The 14,707-nt window shown below is 40.0% G+C and overlaps 4 protein-coding genes across 4 annotated transcripts; 2 read left to right on the forward strand and 2 right to left on the reverse strand. All coding sequences in view use genetic code 12, as the record gives it.

Moving 5' to 3' along the window:
* Positions 1-21: 21 nt before the first annotated feature.
* Positions 22-870, reverse strand: PRE2 (proteasome core particle subunit beta 5; the record flags this gene model as incomplete). Its single annotated transcript, XM_049326700.1, has 1 exon — positions 22-870. The coding sequence occupies one exon, from the start codon at positions 868-870 to the stop codon at positions 22-24; it is 849 nt and encodes a 282-aa protein (XP_049182022.1).
* Positions 871-1,164: 294 nt separating this feature from the next.
* FHL1 (Fhl1p) lies at positions 1,165-5,112 on the reverse strand (the record flags this gene model as incomplete). The annotated part of the gene is made up of 1 exon (XM_049326701.1): positions 1,165-5,112. One exon carries the CDS (start codon positions 5,110-5,112, stop codon positions 1,165-1,167), a length of 3,948 nt encoding a protein of 1,315 aa, XP_049182023.1.
* Positions 5,113-7,094: 1,982 nt separating this feature from the next.
* KGF56_000759 (uncharacterized protein) lies at positions 7,095-7,784 on the forward strand (the record flags this gene model as incomplete). The annotated part of the gene is made up of 2 exons (XM_049326702.1): positions 7,095-7,097; positions 7,263-7,784. 2 exons carry the CDS (start codon positions 7,095-7,097, stop codon positions 7,782-7,784), a joined length of 525 nt encoding a protein of 174 aa, XP_049182024.1.
* Positions 7,785-10,038: 2,254 nt separating this feature from the next.
* On the forward strand, positions 10,039-14,619 carry LTE1 (mitotic regulator; the record flags this gene model as incomplete). The annotated part of the gene is made up of 1 exon (XM_049326704.1): positions 10,039-14,619. The coding sequence occupies one exon, from the start codon at positions 10,039-10,041 to the stop codon at positions 14,617-14,619; it is 4,581 nt and encodes a 1,526-aa protein (XP_049182025.1).
* Positions 14,620-14,707: the final 88 nt, after the last annotated feature.

The raw sequence follows: 14,707 nt of genomic DNA on the forward strand, positions 1-14,707 counted from the left end.
CTCGATAGTGTCGCTCATCTCTCATCCATCAACATTGACAAAAGATTGCTCCTTCTCTTTAATTTCCCAAAACAACTCTCCAACATTGTAGTTACCATGATACGTCCATCCTTCTTCATTAACATGGTACAAATTGATCGAACCACCAGAATATGCATCTCTATGAGTCGCAGCCAATATACTTCTCTTACCTAGGTATAATGCCTCCTCAACCGTTAAATCCCACTTATACTCACTATCCAAAACACCATAGGCAAAAGTTTGACCCGAACCAACACAAAACAAATCACCTTTTAACCTCGTACCATCCGAATCAACATAGTATATAGTGGGACCTTCCTTTTTAGTATGACCACAAACCATAGTACCCATACTCAATCCCATCCCCTTATACGAGTACACCAAGTTGCTCAATATTTTCGAAGCAGCGGCTACTGAAATACGCTCCTTTTCTCGTAATTCATGTAACCTACACTGTGTACCTAACCAAGTCTCCCAAAACTGACAATCGGCAGCACCACCGGCCATCGTACCTAGTAACATTGAATTTATTCTAATAACCTTGTTAACCGTTTGAGATGCAATCCAATTTCCCGCAGTTGCTCGAGAATCAACTGCAACTATAATCCCGCCCTGGAAACGGAACGCTAATGTTGTCGTACCATGGGCTATTTTTATCTTACAATCGGGATTCGAAGCGTCATCGGTGTGCGCTCTTAAGAAATCAGTAGGCTGCGATATTGGCGGGACGGCAATTGATGGTGCTAAGCTCAACTGAGGATTCGACGAACGCGATTGATTAATAGACTCTATTTCGCTTAAAATGTCATTATTGTTGACGTTTGAGTATTTCTGCACTAGTGTATTCATAACAGGCAGAGAAGGAAAACAGCAGTGATATGAGTAGTCGTGTCTTTGTATATATGAAAAAGGGAGGACTCTTGAATCAATTCCGATTGTACTCTCAACTAACCTTTGTTCAAGTATTCTGGCTATTTACTGGCCTTTTATTTTTTGCCACTTTATCTTTTTGTATGTTCGCATAAAAATCAAAATCCCATCACAATGGGTAATAACTTAAACCAATAAATAATACATGTTGTGCCAGAGGTCTATAAATTTACGTAAGATATATATAGATACATAGATACGTTTTGCTTTTTGCTAAATTCTGGCCATCTTATTTGCTTGCTCGTTTTCGTAATCTCTCGAGTCGGAATCTCTTTTATTGCCAGTTTGGTATGTAGGTTTGTTGGATAAGAAAGTTGGTGGTCTCGATAATCCCAAGCCTACACCAGGCGGTTTGCCATATGCTTGGGGTCTTCCGTAAAAGCCTGGCTTATTCAAGGAGAATGGCTTTCCAAACAGCGGCGGCCGTGGTAATGACAACGCTTTGGGAATGTTCAGGGAGGATTGCGGTGATGGCGAGTTATTTTTCTCTACTTTTACTGCTGGTGCAGTTTGCGTGTTTGGAGAAATCGCGATGGATTGAGTTGCTGGTGACGAAAAGTTTGTAGGCTGTGATGCAATGGACCCGGGTGGTTGAGTTGTGGATGTTTGTGTTTCCGAAGAAGGCGGTGATGACAATTGAGCTGTAAGTTTGGTCATTGGTAAAGAAGAAGATTGCAGAGCTAAGTCGTTTGCATTATCTTCTACTGTTGTTACATGGCTTCTAGGTTGGATAGATGTATTTTCATTATTAAAAGCTTGAGTGGTTTGAGGTTGAGCAGTCTGAGGTTGAGCAGTTTGAGGTTGAGCAGTCTGAGGTTGAGCAGTCTGAGGTTGAACATGAGATTGAACAGTCTGAGGTTGAGCAGTCTGCAATTGAGTAGTCTGAGGTTGAGCAGTCTGCAATTGTGTAGTCTGAGGTGCAATTTGAGGTAGAGGTTGGGGCGATGATGACACAGGTCCCGATCCCGATCCCGACCCCGATGCCAAGGGCAAGGGATGAGTTGGAGCTGGTGTGGATGGTTTTGATCCTCCACCATCATGTTCCTTGATAGATTTTGTCAATGCAATACCCAAAATCTTGCTCACTTGTTGAGGTGCCTTTTCCACCAAGAAACCTAAAGCATTTTGACCACAACCAGCTTTAGCACCAATGCTATTAACTTGAGCAATGGTAGTAGCTAGCGCTTTCGTGATTAAACTGGTTGCTGTTTCCCTATCATACGAAAGATTCCGAGTTTTATATAAACTGAACAATTCTTTCCTCAAGTACTCTAGAGACTTTTGTGTTTTTGGGTCATTGATAGATGGCATTTCTTGAGCTATTGGCTGAGGAGGAGCTGGGGAGACACTCACATTATTGGCAGGTTTATAATGCACTGGCGAAGGTTGAGCAAACGGTGCACTATTATTATTATTATTATTATTATTACTAGCAGCAACTGATGGTCCTTGCGGAGGCATAGATTGCATTTTGGGGGGATACTGAGGTTGTGGAAAATTGGCGGTTCTATTCATATACATTTGATTGCTGAATTGTTGTTGTTGTTGTTGAGTTTCTAATCTTTGCTTTTGTTGGAACTCTTCTCGTCTTTTGAGCTCTGCTTGAGCTTTTGCTTCAACTATTTGTCTTTGTTGTTCCTTTATTGTATTTCTTTCATCTAGATACAACTCGTCAATGACATACTGCCACTCAGATCCTTTTTTGAAAATACCTTTGTAGCATTTGGAGAATTTCACACAATGGTCAATAGCCGCTTGCCATCCTTCTGGACAGTACTTGTAATATGGATATATCTCCTTGATGGACTCAATAATCTCATTAATTGTTAAACCATTTTGAGCGGCAGTTGGTGTTTTCAAAACTACTGTAACCATGGTATTGAAACTCAAGTTTGGCTTGACTCGACACTTTTCGGGTATTTCATCAGCGGCATAAACACGTTTAGCTGATTTTCTTGGTGCGACTTTCTTTCCTTTTGGTTTGGGGTATTTTGAAGGTTCTTCAATGGTTTTGGGGTAGTAAAACGATGAAAGATAAGAAGCGTCGCTCACTGTAATGGCTCGCAAAGGTGGTCGAGATCTTATTGCTGAAGGCTCGGCTGTTATTATATGGACAGGCGCAATTAACTTCGGTGGGGGTGGTTGATTAGGTATTGCTTTCTGAACCATTGAGGGAAAACCTGGTTTATCCAAACCATTGATTCGGCTATAAATTGATGACGATGCAGGTGGCTGGATTGAAGCAGGCTTCCCCATCAAAGGTGTTGCCCTAATAGGTCCTGCATTTTTCACATATGAGTACCTCCTCTGCTGTAAATGCAATTCCTTCTGTTTCTTTAAATCCTCCAAACCTTTCTTTTTAAGTTCTTTTTCTTTGATCAAGTTCTGATTATACTCGCTGGATGTCTTTGCCAATTCATCAATTTCCAAACCTACCTCATGTACTTGCGTGCCCAACTCTTTGATTTCGTTATCTGCTTGATTAAAGCTTTTGACAATATTCCCCAAGTCTTGTGCACCATCATTATCATCATTAACTTCATTTTCTTCTTCTTGTTCGTCTTCTTGTTGTTCTTCTTCTTCGTCGTCGTCCGCTATAGCTGATTCATTAAAGCCAGACAATTTGGTAATGTCGTCGTCTTGATTGTCTGCACCTAGATGTGTCGCATCTTCATCCAAAAGAAGACGAATTTGCTCATCGAGATCCATCGCACTGTCTTCACTCTGATCTGTAATTGGGTTCAATCCAATGCCTTTTAGCAATTCATTAATTTCGTCGCTAGTGCTTTGCGACTTTGGCCGCGTAGTTGATAATCTTCTAATCTTCAATAAGGAATCCCGCCTATTAATTGATTTTTTCCGCTGTGCAATGTTATTGGTATTGGTGTTGGTGTTGGTGTTGGTGCTGGTGTTGGTGTTGGTGCTGGTATTGGTGTTGGTGTTGGTGCTGGTATTGTTTTTAGCATTGGCATTGGCAATTATATTAGTATTGGTGGTATTTGCAACAGCTGTCGGCAGCAATTCCGAAACTTCATTCAATTCGGGAATTTTCCTTTTTGGTGAGCTCTTTGGTGTTGGAGTTTTAGAGAATAAATTAGATTTCAAGTTTATGGCATCACTGGGATTGAATTGCTTTGGACCAGCCTTAGCACCATTAGCATTTGATTCATCATTAGGTGGTTCATCAGGAAGAATGAAATAAAATGGTATATCACCAATTTGTATTTTCATTCCGCCAGTTAATGGGATTGTTAAACCCTTTTCAACAAATGTTTCATCTACAAATGCTCCATTTTTACCCAATACCGATATTTCGAATCTTTGAGTTCCAAAATTATAAAAAATCTTTGCATGTCTTCTTGATATGGCCTTTTTTTCCGATAAATGAACATCCACATTCTGTTGGATTAGCTCGTCTTGAGATTTGCGCCCGAGCACAACTTGTAGTGTCTGAACGTAAAACATATAATTGTCAAAATCTAGTCTAGCGTATGCAGACACTCTAGCGCGCTGGTTTTCATCATCATCTTGACTTGATTTCGGTGCTGAGGCCGAGTCCTTTTTGGATGATTCCATTTTTTGTTTCAGTATATTGTTGTTAATATTGTTGTTGTTGTCATTACTGGTTGTGGCCGTGGCTGTGGAGGTGGAGGTGGAGGATTTACACGCGAGTTCATTGGTTTCTGTTGATGGTTCACGCACAGGCTCATTAGTGCCTGTTGATGGTTCACGCACAGGCTCATTAGTGCCTGTTGATGGCTTTGCAGTAGTTTCATTTACAGGATCCAAAGACGCTAGGCTTGGAACTTGTGGTAGGAAATTAGCATTAGCAAGTATTGTGTCTGACTGTTTGTGCTCTTTTTTGATTTCAAGTAAAGGTTCCTTATCGCCGTCACCACGAGTTCTAGGTTCTGTTGAGGATAGCCTTGTATTGTCTTGTTCCTGTAATTGTGAGTTTGCCAAAAGCATATTAAGCTCTTCATCTAGCATTAATCCCGATACTTGCGTCATATCTTCAGTTTTCATCAATGGTGTGATGCTCGAGCTTGTAACCGTAGTTCCTGTTGATCCTTGCGGAGTAGGCATAAACCCTTGTGGGTTATTCTCGGGGGTTTGCAAACTACCTGTTCGACCAAGATCATCGGTAATGTTAACATTCATTTTCTTTTCGGGGCGGGGCTTGATTTATCCTCGGTAAAGAGTGCTTTCTAACGGGTGCGCCTTGGTATTTGCAGCAAAAAACTGTAAGAAATACAGATGGGCTATGATAATTTTAGGCTATGACGATGGGCGGTGCTGGTAATGGTCACAATCAGGTTCAACTCTCAACTTGATAAACCTTAGCGATGAGATCAACTTTGTTTTTGTTTGTTGGTTTGAGCTTCTCGCTTTTGATGAAGCAATTTTTCACACAAGCTTCACTATCGAGCGAAGCGAGATAGTGGAGCAGCACTGACTAGCGACACTAGCCCCACTATCGAGCGAAGCGAGATAGTGGAGCAGCATTGACTAGCTCCAGTAGCTTCACTATCGAGCGAATCGAGAGCTAGTGGAGCAGCATTGACTAGTTCCAGTAGCCCCAGTAGCTCTGACTAGCTCCAGTAGCTCCAGTAGCTCTGACTGTCACCGACACCAGCTCCAGTAGCCCCAGTAGCACTGACTAGCTCCAGTAGCTCCAGTAGCTCTGACTGTCACCGACACCAGCTCCAGTAGCCCCAGTAGCACTGACTAGCTCCAGTAGCTCCAGTAGCTCTGACTGTCACCGACACTAGCTTCAGTAGCTCCAGTAGCACTGACTAGCTCCAGTAGCTCTGTCTGTCACCGACACTAGCTTCAGTAGCTCCAGTAGCACTGACTAGCTCCAGTAGCACTGACTGTCAACGACACTAGCTCCAGTAGCTCCAGTAGCTCCACTATCTCCACTATCTCGCTTTACTCGATAGTGGGGCAGCAAACCTGATAATTGAAAGAGGATAAGAGAAATAAGTGAAAGTATTTGTATCATCTCTACGAAAACGGTAATGTCATTGAGGTTTGGCTTGCTTCCTATAGTAGGTGCTTGAACGTATTTGAACAAGTGTTTTAGAGTGTAGATATAGACTATTGAGCAGAGAGAGAGAGACCAGACGAGTGAAACGAGTCTAGTCAATAGAGTGTAGATATAGACTATTGAGCAGAGAGAGAGAGACTAGACTCGTTTCACTCGTCTAGTCAATAGAATGTAGATGTAGACTATCTCGCTCTGCTCGATAGTCTATAGAGAGAAAGACTAGACTCGTTTCACTCGTCTAGTCAATAGAATGTAGATGTAGACTATCTCGCTCTGCTCGATAGTCTATAGTGTCGCTCGATAGTCTATAGTGTCGCTCGATAGTCTATAGTGTCGCTCGATAGTCTATAGTGTCGCTCGATAGTCTATAGTGTCGCTCGATAGTCTATAGTGTCGCTCGATAGTCTATAGTGTCGCTCGATAGTGTCGATTGGAAATCGAAAAAAGAGTACATTTTTCTTTTGTTTTGACCTCTTTTCAAAGTTTGACCGTTGGAAATGTTTTTTTTAGTGAAAAGTTCCCAAAGTAGTAGCAGTGCCAATTTAGGAACAAAATTCTTTAAAAATTTTAGATTGTTTATCATTGACAATTTGATCAGTTTTTTACTCTTTTGGTATTCTTTTTTCCGACACTATCGAGCGAAGCGAGATAGTGGAGCAGCACTGTTAAGCAACACTGACTAGCGGCCACCGACTCTATCGACACTATCTCGCTCTACTCGATAGGGTAACACTTTGTAGCGATACTAGTAACGACACTATCCAGCAAGGTAAACAGAGCGAGATAGTGTTGTAACAAGCTACTAAGCTACTAACACACGGGTTTGTTGCTCTTCTATCTCGCTTTGCTCGATAGTGGGGATTTAGTCAGTGTGCTCTTCTATCTCGCTTTGCTCGATAGTGGGCATTTAGTCAGTGTGCTCTTCTATCTCGCTCTACTTGATAGTGGTTTGGGTGCAAAAAAAATGTCATCAATCTCGTCCTGCATAAGAATTTGGTATCGATGAGATGATCATCGCAGGAGGTAAAGGCTTTTTTATCAGTGAAAAAGTAAACTTTCATCAAACAAGGGGAAAAAGGACTATTATAATAAGATGGTATGTAATTTGAACCTATCAAGAGAGTCAAAATAGTGTCACTCGATAGTGTCACTCGATAGTGGAGCTAGTGTCACTAGTCAATGGAGCTCCACTATCTCGCTGTGCTCGATAGTGCCAATAGTGCCAATATTAACTAGGAAATGACAATAGGCGGGAATTAAGAAAAAGACCTCTTTAAGAGGCAAGTCCGAAAGGAGGGCTCAGTTAGTGTCTAAGATATCTGAGTTTAAACAACAACACTCGAGTTTTGAGCAACATGGACTGTTACCAAGTATAAGTCAAGCAACAAAGAAACAGAAACAGCAGGAGAAAAGTGATAAATTCATCACTCAATTGGTTAATAAAGTGACATTTAATACTAGTGGCGGTATAAGTAAATCATCGTTACGAAGGCAAAAGAGGAAAGCAAAAGAGCAGTTGAAGCCTAAAATGGATGAGATTTTAGATAACTTACCTAAAACAAGTAATGACGTAGAAATAAAAAGTCTTGATAATGCCATGGGAAATGATTTTGTTGAATCAAATAGAATCAATCGTAATAAGCCAAATCCGGTTAAGGCAAGTGGATACAAGCGAATAATGAAGGAGGAAAATAGGAATTTTAGTAATGTTTTGAAGAATCCGCAATTTAGAGCTTCTCCTTTTGAAGCGTTGAAACTTGCAATCCAGGAGAATAGAAAGTAGAGAAGGAGGAGGAGGATGAGGAGGAGGAGGAGGAGGAGGAGGAGGAGAAAGCAGGGAAAAGTTAGCAAAATAGAGCTAATAGAATAAAGCTGAACTAAACAGAGAAGATCAGAGCAGAGACGAGCTGGGACGAACCTGGTGGAGAAAAACGGTTGAGACGATGAGAGAAGAGCAAATAGACCAGAACAGGTAAAGCAGAGTAGAGTTTGCAGAGAAGGCAAAATAGACCATAGCAGAGTATAGCAAAGTAAAGCAGAGAAGAGTTATCCTGAGAGACGAGTTATCCTGAGAGACGAGTTATCCTGAGAGACGAGTTATGCTGGGACGAGTTATGCTGGGACGAGTTATGCTGGGACGAGTTATGCTGGGACGAGTTATGCTGGGACGAGTTATGCTGGGACGAGCTATGCTGGGACGAGTTATGTTGATCATTGCAGGGGTAAAGGCTTTTTTATCAGTGAAAAAGTAAACTTTCATCAAACAAGGGGCAAAAGGACTATTATAATAGGATGGTATGTAATTTGAACCTAGGACGAAGCGAGATAGTGTCACTAGTCGATAGTGCTTTACTATCTCGCTTCGCTCGATAGTGTCGATAGTGTCACTAGTCAATGCTTCTCCACTATCTCTCTTTGCTCCATTGTGCCACGAAACAATTGAGAGAAGCAGAGTAGAAGAGAAGATAGCAAAGCAAATAGAAAAGAATAGTGAGTAAAGCAGAGTATAGTGTAGTTTGCGGCATCGAGTGAGAGAGCAAAGGAAGTCAATAGCGTTGTTGAGGACGACGCTAGTGAGAGAGAGTCATCTTCGACAACGCTAGATGGGACAGGAACTTGTTTTAATCTCTTTGATAGGAGTCGTCTTCTACAACAGTAGTATGAGGAGTCGTCTTCTACAACAGTAGTATGAGGAGTCGTCTTCTACAACAGTAGTGTGAGGAGTTGTATTTTGCAACTGTAGTGATAGGGAGTTGTCTTCTACACCAATTGAGAGGGAATCATCTTTTGCAACACTAGTCAAAAGGAGTTGTTTTTGGCACCAATTGAAAGGAGTTGTCTTTTACACCTTTAGTGCCGGAGCAGATACACTCAGATAGTCGTTAGTGCCAAAGCAGAGGGATGACTCAGAAAGTCACTAGCTAGAGGAGAGACACCCAGATTGTCAGTAGCATCGCTTTTGGCACCATTAGAGACACTCAGAAATTTAGCAGCATCGCTTTTGGTATCGTTAGAGACACTCAGATAGTCGTTACCGCCAAAGCAGAGGGACTCGGATAGTCACTAGCTAAAAGAGACACTCAGCTAGTCACTAGCATCGCTTTTGGCACCGTTAGAGACACTCAGATAGTTGTTACCGCCAAAGCAGAGGGACTAGGATAGTCACTAGCTAAAAGAGACACTCAGCTAGTCACTAGCATCGCTTTTGGCACCGTTAGAGACACTCAGATGGTCGTTAGAGACACCCTGATAATCAATGCAGCTCCACTATCTCGCTCTGCTCGCAAGTGGGGCTCGATAGTGTCACTAGTCAATGCTGCTCCACTATCTCGCTTCGCTCGATTGCGTCACTCGATAGTGTCAGTCAATGCTGCTCCACTAGCTCGCTTCGCTCGATTGCGTCACTCGATAGTGTCAGTCAATGCTGCTCCGCTATCTCGCTTCGCTCGCAAGTGGGGCTCTATAGTTTCGAGGGCTGAGAGTAGTCAATGCTGCTCCACTAGCTCGCTTCGCTCGATTGCGTCACTCGATAGTGTCAGTCAATGCTGCTCCGCTATCTCGCTTCGCTCGCAAGTGGGGCTCTATAGTTTCGAGGGCTGAGAGTAGTCAATGCTGCTCCACTAGCTCGCTTCGCTCGCAAGTGGAGCTGTCGCGCTAGTAAAAAATTTGTTCAATGTAACAAAGTAAACAAAAGGAAAAAGAGAAAATATAAACATAGAGTAAAGTTTAATGGTTCTTCTTTTATTTATCAAAATCAAACACTAGTGAATTCTATACAGTTCAAATTTGCTAGTTTGGTCAGTATACAGGTGTATACCCTTTTGTTATTGCTGCTTTCCCTGAAAACGGTTTTGTTGAAAAAGTCGGTCTTGCTAGAAAAGTCGGTTTTTATCCTTTAGATACAGAGGATAACACTAGACCTTATATATACCGAGATTTACTAGACTAGACCTTTTGTCCAAATCCAAATCCCAAGTTGCATCAATTAAGCAAGCCTTGTTTATACCCCCCCCCCACAGCTTCAAGTGTGCTCTTAAATGGATGAAGACGAACCAACTAGTCTCCCCGGGAATAATGGTCCAATTGAAGAAGAAAAACCAACTAGTCTCCCCGGGAATAATGGCCCAATTGGAGAAGAAAACCCATATAATAACCTAACCCAGGACCAGGAATTTCCCATTTATCAACAAAAACAGCTCAATCTAGGCGAATCAGCCAATGAAAATAATCACGCAAGATTGTCAATTACCAGCACTAGCACAACTTTACAGCTGAAATTACCCGCACAGCAACAATCTACTACAATTCACCCTGATTTCCAGTATAATAAGCATAATGAGTCAATTTTCGATGACGAGAGATTGTTTCCCTGCTTACCCACTAATAACAACCAGGAGGATGATCTCGTTAAATTCGAGGAGAGAAATCAAGAGCTAATCATCAACCATGCAACAATCAAGGCATTGGTTGTACAAATGACTTCTCCCGAAGTAATTGACTATAACTTGATTTGTGATTTTTTCCTAACTTATAGGATTTTTTCCAATAGTGACGAAATCATGAATTTGCTATTAACGCGGTTGATCTGGGCTTTGCAGTATATTAACTCAGATAGCCTAGCAAACGTCAAGATTGGGAAATTGGTTTTGCTTCGAACATTTGTGGTTTTGAGGCACTGGATTATAAACTATTTTGTTGATGATTTCAATAGTAATACTCCATTATGTGACAAGTTTTCCACCACCTTAAACAGCATTGTTTTGGACTCTAATCTAATAAGTATGGAAAATTACTCAAGCCAGGATAATTTCTTATTTGTTATAAAGATATTCGGTGATTTGAAATCTCACTGGTTAAGTTTAATCAATGAATTTTGGCTTTTGAATATTGATATGGAGTCACTAATTATCAGCAAAAGTATATTTGATTATCATCTACCTTTGTTAAGAGATGTCAACAACAATAGTAAGAAAATTTCTAAATCAAATACAGAATTGTCCATACATACCAATCCTTCTTATCGTCGGTCCGCAATGCTTTCACTTTATGATCAGAAAATACACCACAAGATGCTTATATTTGATGAAAACTCAAACCAAGAAGAAAATCCTCAATTTTCAATTAATAACTTGTTGTTACAACATCAATCATCAAGACTTTCCATTAATAATAAAATTCAAGAAATTCAGCAGCAAAAGAAATTAGTTAAATCGCCTACACTTTCTACATTATTTGCTAAAACATCGCCGACTAATAATATTAATAATACTACTAATATCACCGCCACCACCACCACCACCACCACCACCACCACTCCTCTTGCCGCTGCTGCTGCTTTCACTCAAAATTTTTCAAATAATGCAGCAGCAACTAATACCCTGACAAAGAATAGAAAGGCTCTAGCACAATCAACGAGGTATAATCGAATGGAAATCAAAGATTCAGCTTTGGAATTGAAGAAAACCAAAACAATGCTCCTAGATGACGTAGATGTTGAAAATCGCAATTGGGATCCTACTACTAATTATAATAGTATCCCGGTAAATCATGGGGTTGACAAGTCTCAACTATATAAACAAGTTGGGTTTTCCACCAATGGGAATGTTAAGCTTCCTACATCAAGGGTGACCACAATTGTACCACCAACACCAGTGAAAAAAATGGATTATAAACTTGTTACTGAAGCGTTTAGTGTTTCACTGAATCAACCGCTGCCTCATGTGTATGATGCTCTACACGCAGATGATTTCGGAAGGAAAAAATCCATAAAAAAGTTGATGGAAAGTTGGAAGAAGTCATTAGCTGCACATCATTACTCCAAAATATCAGTTGCTGAGCATAAATTCAGCTCAGGGTCATCTCAAAATTCATCAAAAGAGTCGATGACCAATTCTATACATGCTGTGAGCGAACGGGATATTGGGAATCGTATAGATGTTTTAAGTGCACGAATCGTGGACGAGTTGGAATATTTTATTCGGTATTATATTGATGATTCAAAAGCAAACAGTGTCATACATGAAGTAGATGGTCGATATATTGAAGGTGAAGGTGAAGGTGACTCCAACGACAAATTTCTTGACGTTAGAGAGGAGGTGCAGGCAGCAGAGGAAAATCAAGACGATAACAACGAGTTGAAGCTGATTGCACTCACATCCGCTAGAAACAGTAAAGAAAATGAAAGTGATGTGGATATAAATGATTTGTCAGAGTTGAATATTCTAAAAATTGACAATCTTATTAATGATGAGGAGAATGGTGCTGTACAAACTATGATGGTTTTGAGTAATAGCACTCCCCATGACTATGACAACGACAGCAATGACAGCAATGACGACAACAACGACAACGACAACAATGACAACAATGACAACAATGACAACAATGACAATGACAACGACGAAATGTATTCATCTGGTCCATCTTTTCAAAAACCAACGAGTCTCAATTGGAATGATGAAGAAGTTGTTGATTTGGAGGTGTCCGCTGAGAAGGAAGAAATCAAACTGGAAGAAGATAATGATGAATTTGACTTTACTATTGGGTCCAAAGGCAAGTCAAGAGCATGTTCCGCAGTGTACCATGAACCCAATATACATTTCTACCAGTCAATTCACTCTTTTGAGACTTCCAGTATATCCACACCAAGTAATTTCACTCAATACGATGCTGAGATTGCCGAGTTGGGTATAGCTGTAAGTCCTCAGCTGGAGAAACCAAAACGAATAAGCTTTTGCGAGACTAAAAATAACAACAACAATAATAATAACAGTGTGATCAACAATAGGAAAGTATCAATTTTGTCTAGAAACTCCACCGGATCTGCTAATATACGAGACTCGGTGAAATCGTATTTGAGTTATGATTCTGCACTTTCCATTACAAACGATAGCATTTTGATGAGAAGCTCAAACATTGAAGGAAATGGATTGAGGAAGAAATTCGGGTTTAATAACTTGCGTACGGCAATTAATGAAAATGAACTAGAAAGTGCAATTGTGCTAAAGTCATCACAAATATCACGCAACACTTCAAGGAGTTCGAGGAAAAGTGTACGGTTCAGCAACTTGTGTGCTTTGACTCAGTTGCCATTTAACGAATTTGAGTTGCAAAGTGAAGAAAAGAAACGACATAAAAAAACATCTTCAGTTGATCTTTGTACTAGTTCGATATTTTCAGTTACTGGGAGAAGCAGGATGAGCTCAAAGGGGAACGCAAATAAGGAATCAACCCAAAGCACTGTTTTTACTGGATCTTCAGACAATTCAGTGGCAATTCCTGGAATCAGTAATTATGCGCTCAAGGAGTTGGCAGCTATACCTGATGAATCAATGCAATCTACGGATGATCCAATTGAGTTTGCACTAAGTAAATTAGAAGGGAACAGAACATTGTCGAAACTGAGCTTACCAAAAGGTGATAATGTGGAGGAGGAGGAGGAGGAGGAGGAGGAGGGCAAGGGAGAAGGAGGAGAGGAAGTCAACTCCACTGAGGATATATTAAACCAAATTCACAATGTACATACGGAGGATGCTATTGGAGGTTCTACATTCAATATCACTGATGAAGAAGAGCCTTTAACTCCGATTAATTCACCAAAGAACTTAATTTTGGAAGAGGCCCCTTCTAATCATTCAATGTCTACACCCCAACAAGATCTCAATATTGAAGTCTTTGACTTTCAAGAACCAAATAAGGTGAATGTTGATTCTCCCCAAACAAGCTCGTACCAGTCACCCAAGATAATTTTGGATAGTTATGCACCATCAAGCAATTTCTTATCGGTACAGAATGTCATGAATGAACATACACACATTTCATTTCTATTGTCATTTGACTCGAAATCTTTAGCAGATCATTTTACTATTATTGAGAAAGATATGCTTATGGAAATAGATTGGAAAGATTTAATTGAATTGAAATGGAATAAAGAATTAACTCCAGTAAATAGTTGGCTTGAGATTATTGTTAATGACACTTATTACATGAAAAACAAAGGTGTTAACTTGGTCATTGCTAGATTCAATTTGATGGTAAACTGGATAATTTCTGAAATCCTACTAAGTCAAAATCAAAATGAACGAATCAGCATTATTTCTCGATTCATACACATTGCGCAAAACTGTTTAATTTTACAAAATTACGCTACATTGGTGCAAATCATTTTAGCGTTAACTTCACAAAGAGTTCAATGTTTCAAAAACACATGGAGGAATTTGTCACCGGGGGATATATTGATGTTAAAAAACCTCGAGGAATTGTCATCACCGTTGAAGAATTTCTTAAACATTAGATTGTCAATTAACCAAATCAAACCTTCAAAGGGATGCATCCCGTTTGTTGGATTATACTTGTCTGACTTGACGTTTAATGCCGAGCGTCCTAATCTTATCAAAAGAAACAACAAGAATAATAATGCAATTGAAGAAAGTGAAGAAATGATTAATTTTTCGAAATTCAGAACATCCGTTCATATAGTCAAGTCTTTATCGCAATGTATTGAATGGTCAAGTAATTATTCAATTGATGTACTGCCTGACCTATTATCGAAATGTCTTTACATAAAATCATTAGATGAAGAAGAAATGAATTTCTGTATACTGAAAATTCAAGATTGAATAGAGTAAAAGTTTTTTTTAGTTCATTGGTATATATTAATAAAATGTATAAACCATATTTTTATAGATTTGTCTTTCAAAAACATTA

The sequence above is a fragment of the Candida oxycetoniae genome, assembly GCF_023343755.2.
Source record: "Candida oxycetoniae strain CBS 10844 chromosome Unknown scaffold5, whole genome shotgun sequence".
NCBI classification, from domain to species: Eukaryota; Fungi; Ascomycota; class Pichiomycetes; order Serinales; family Debaryomycetaceae; genus Lodderomyces; species Lodderomyces oxycetoniae.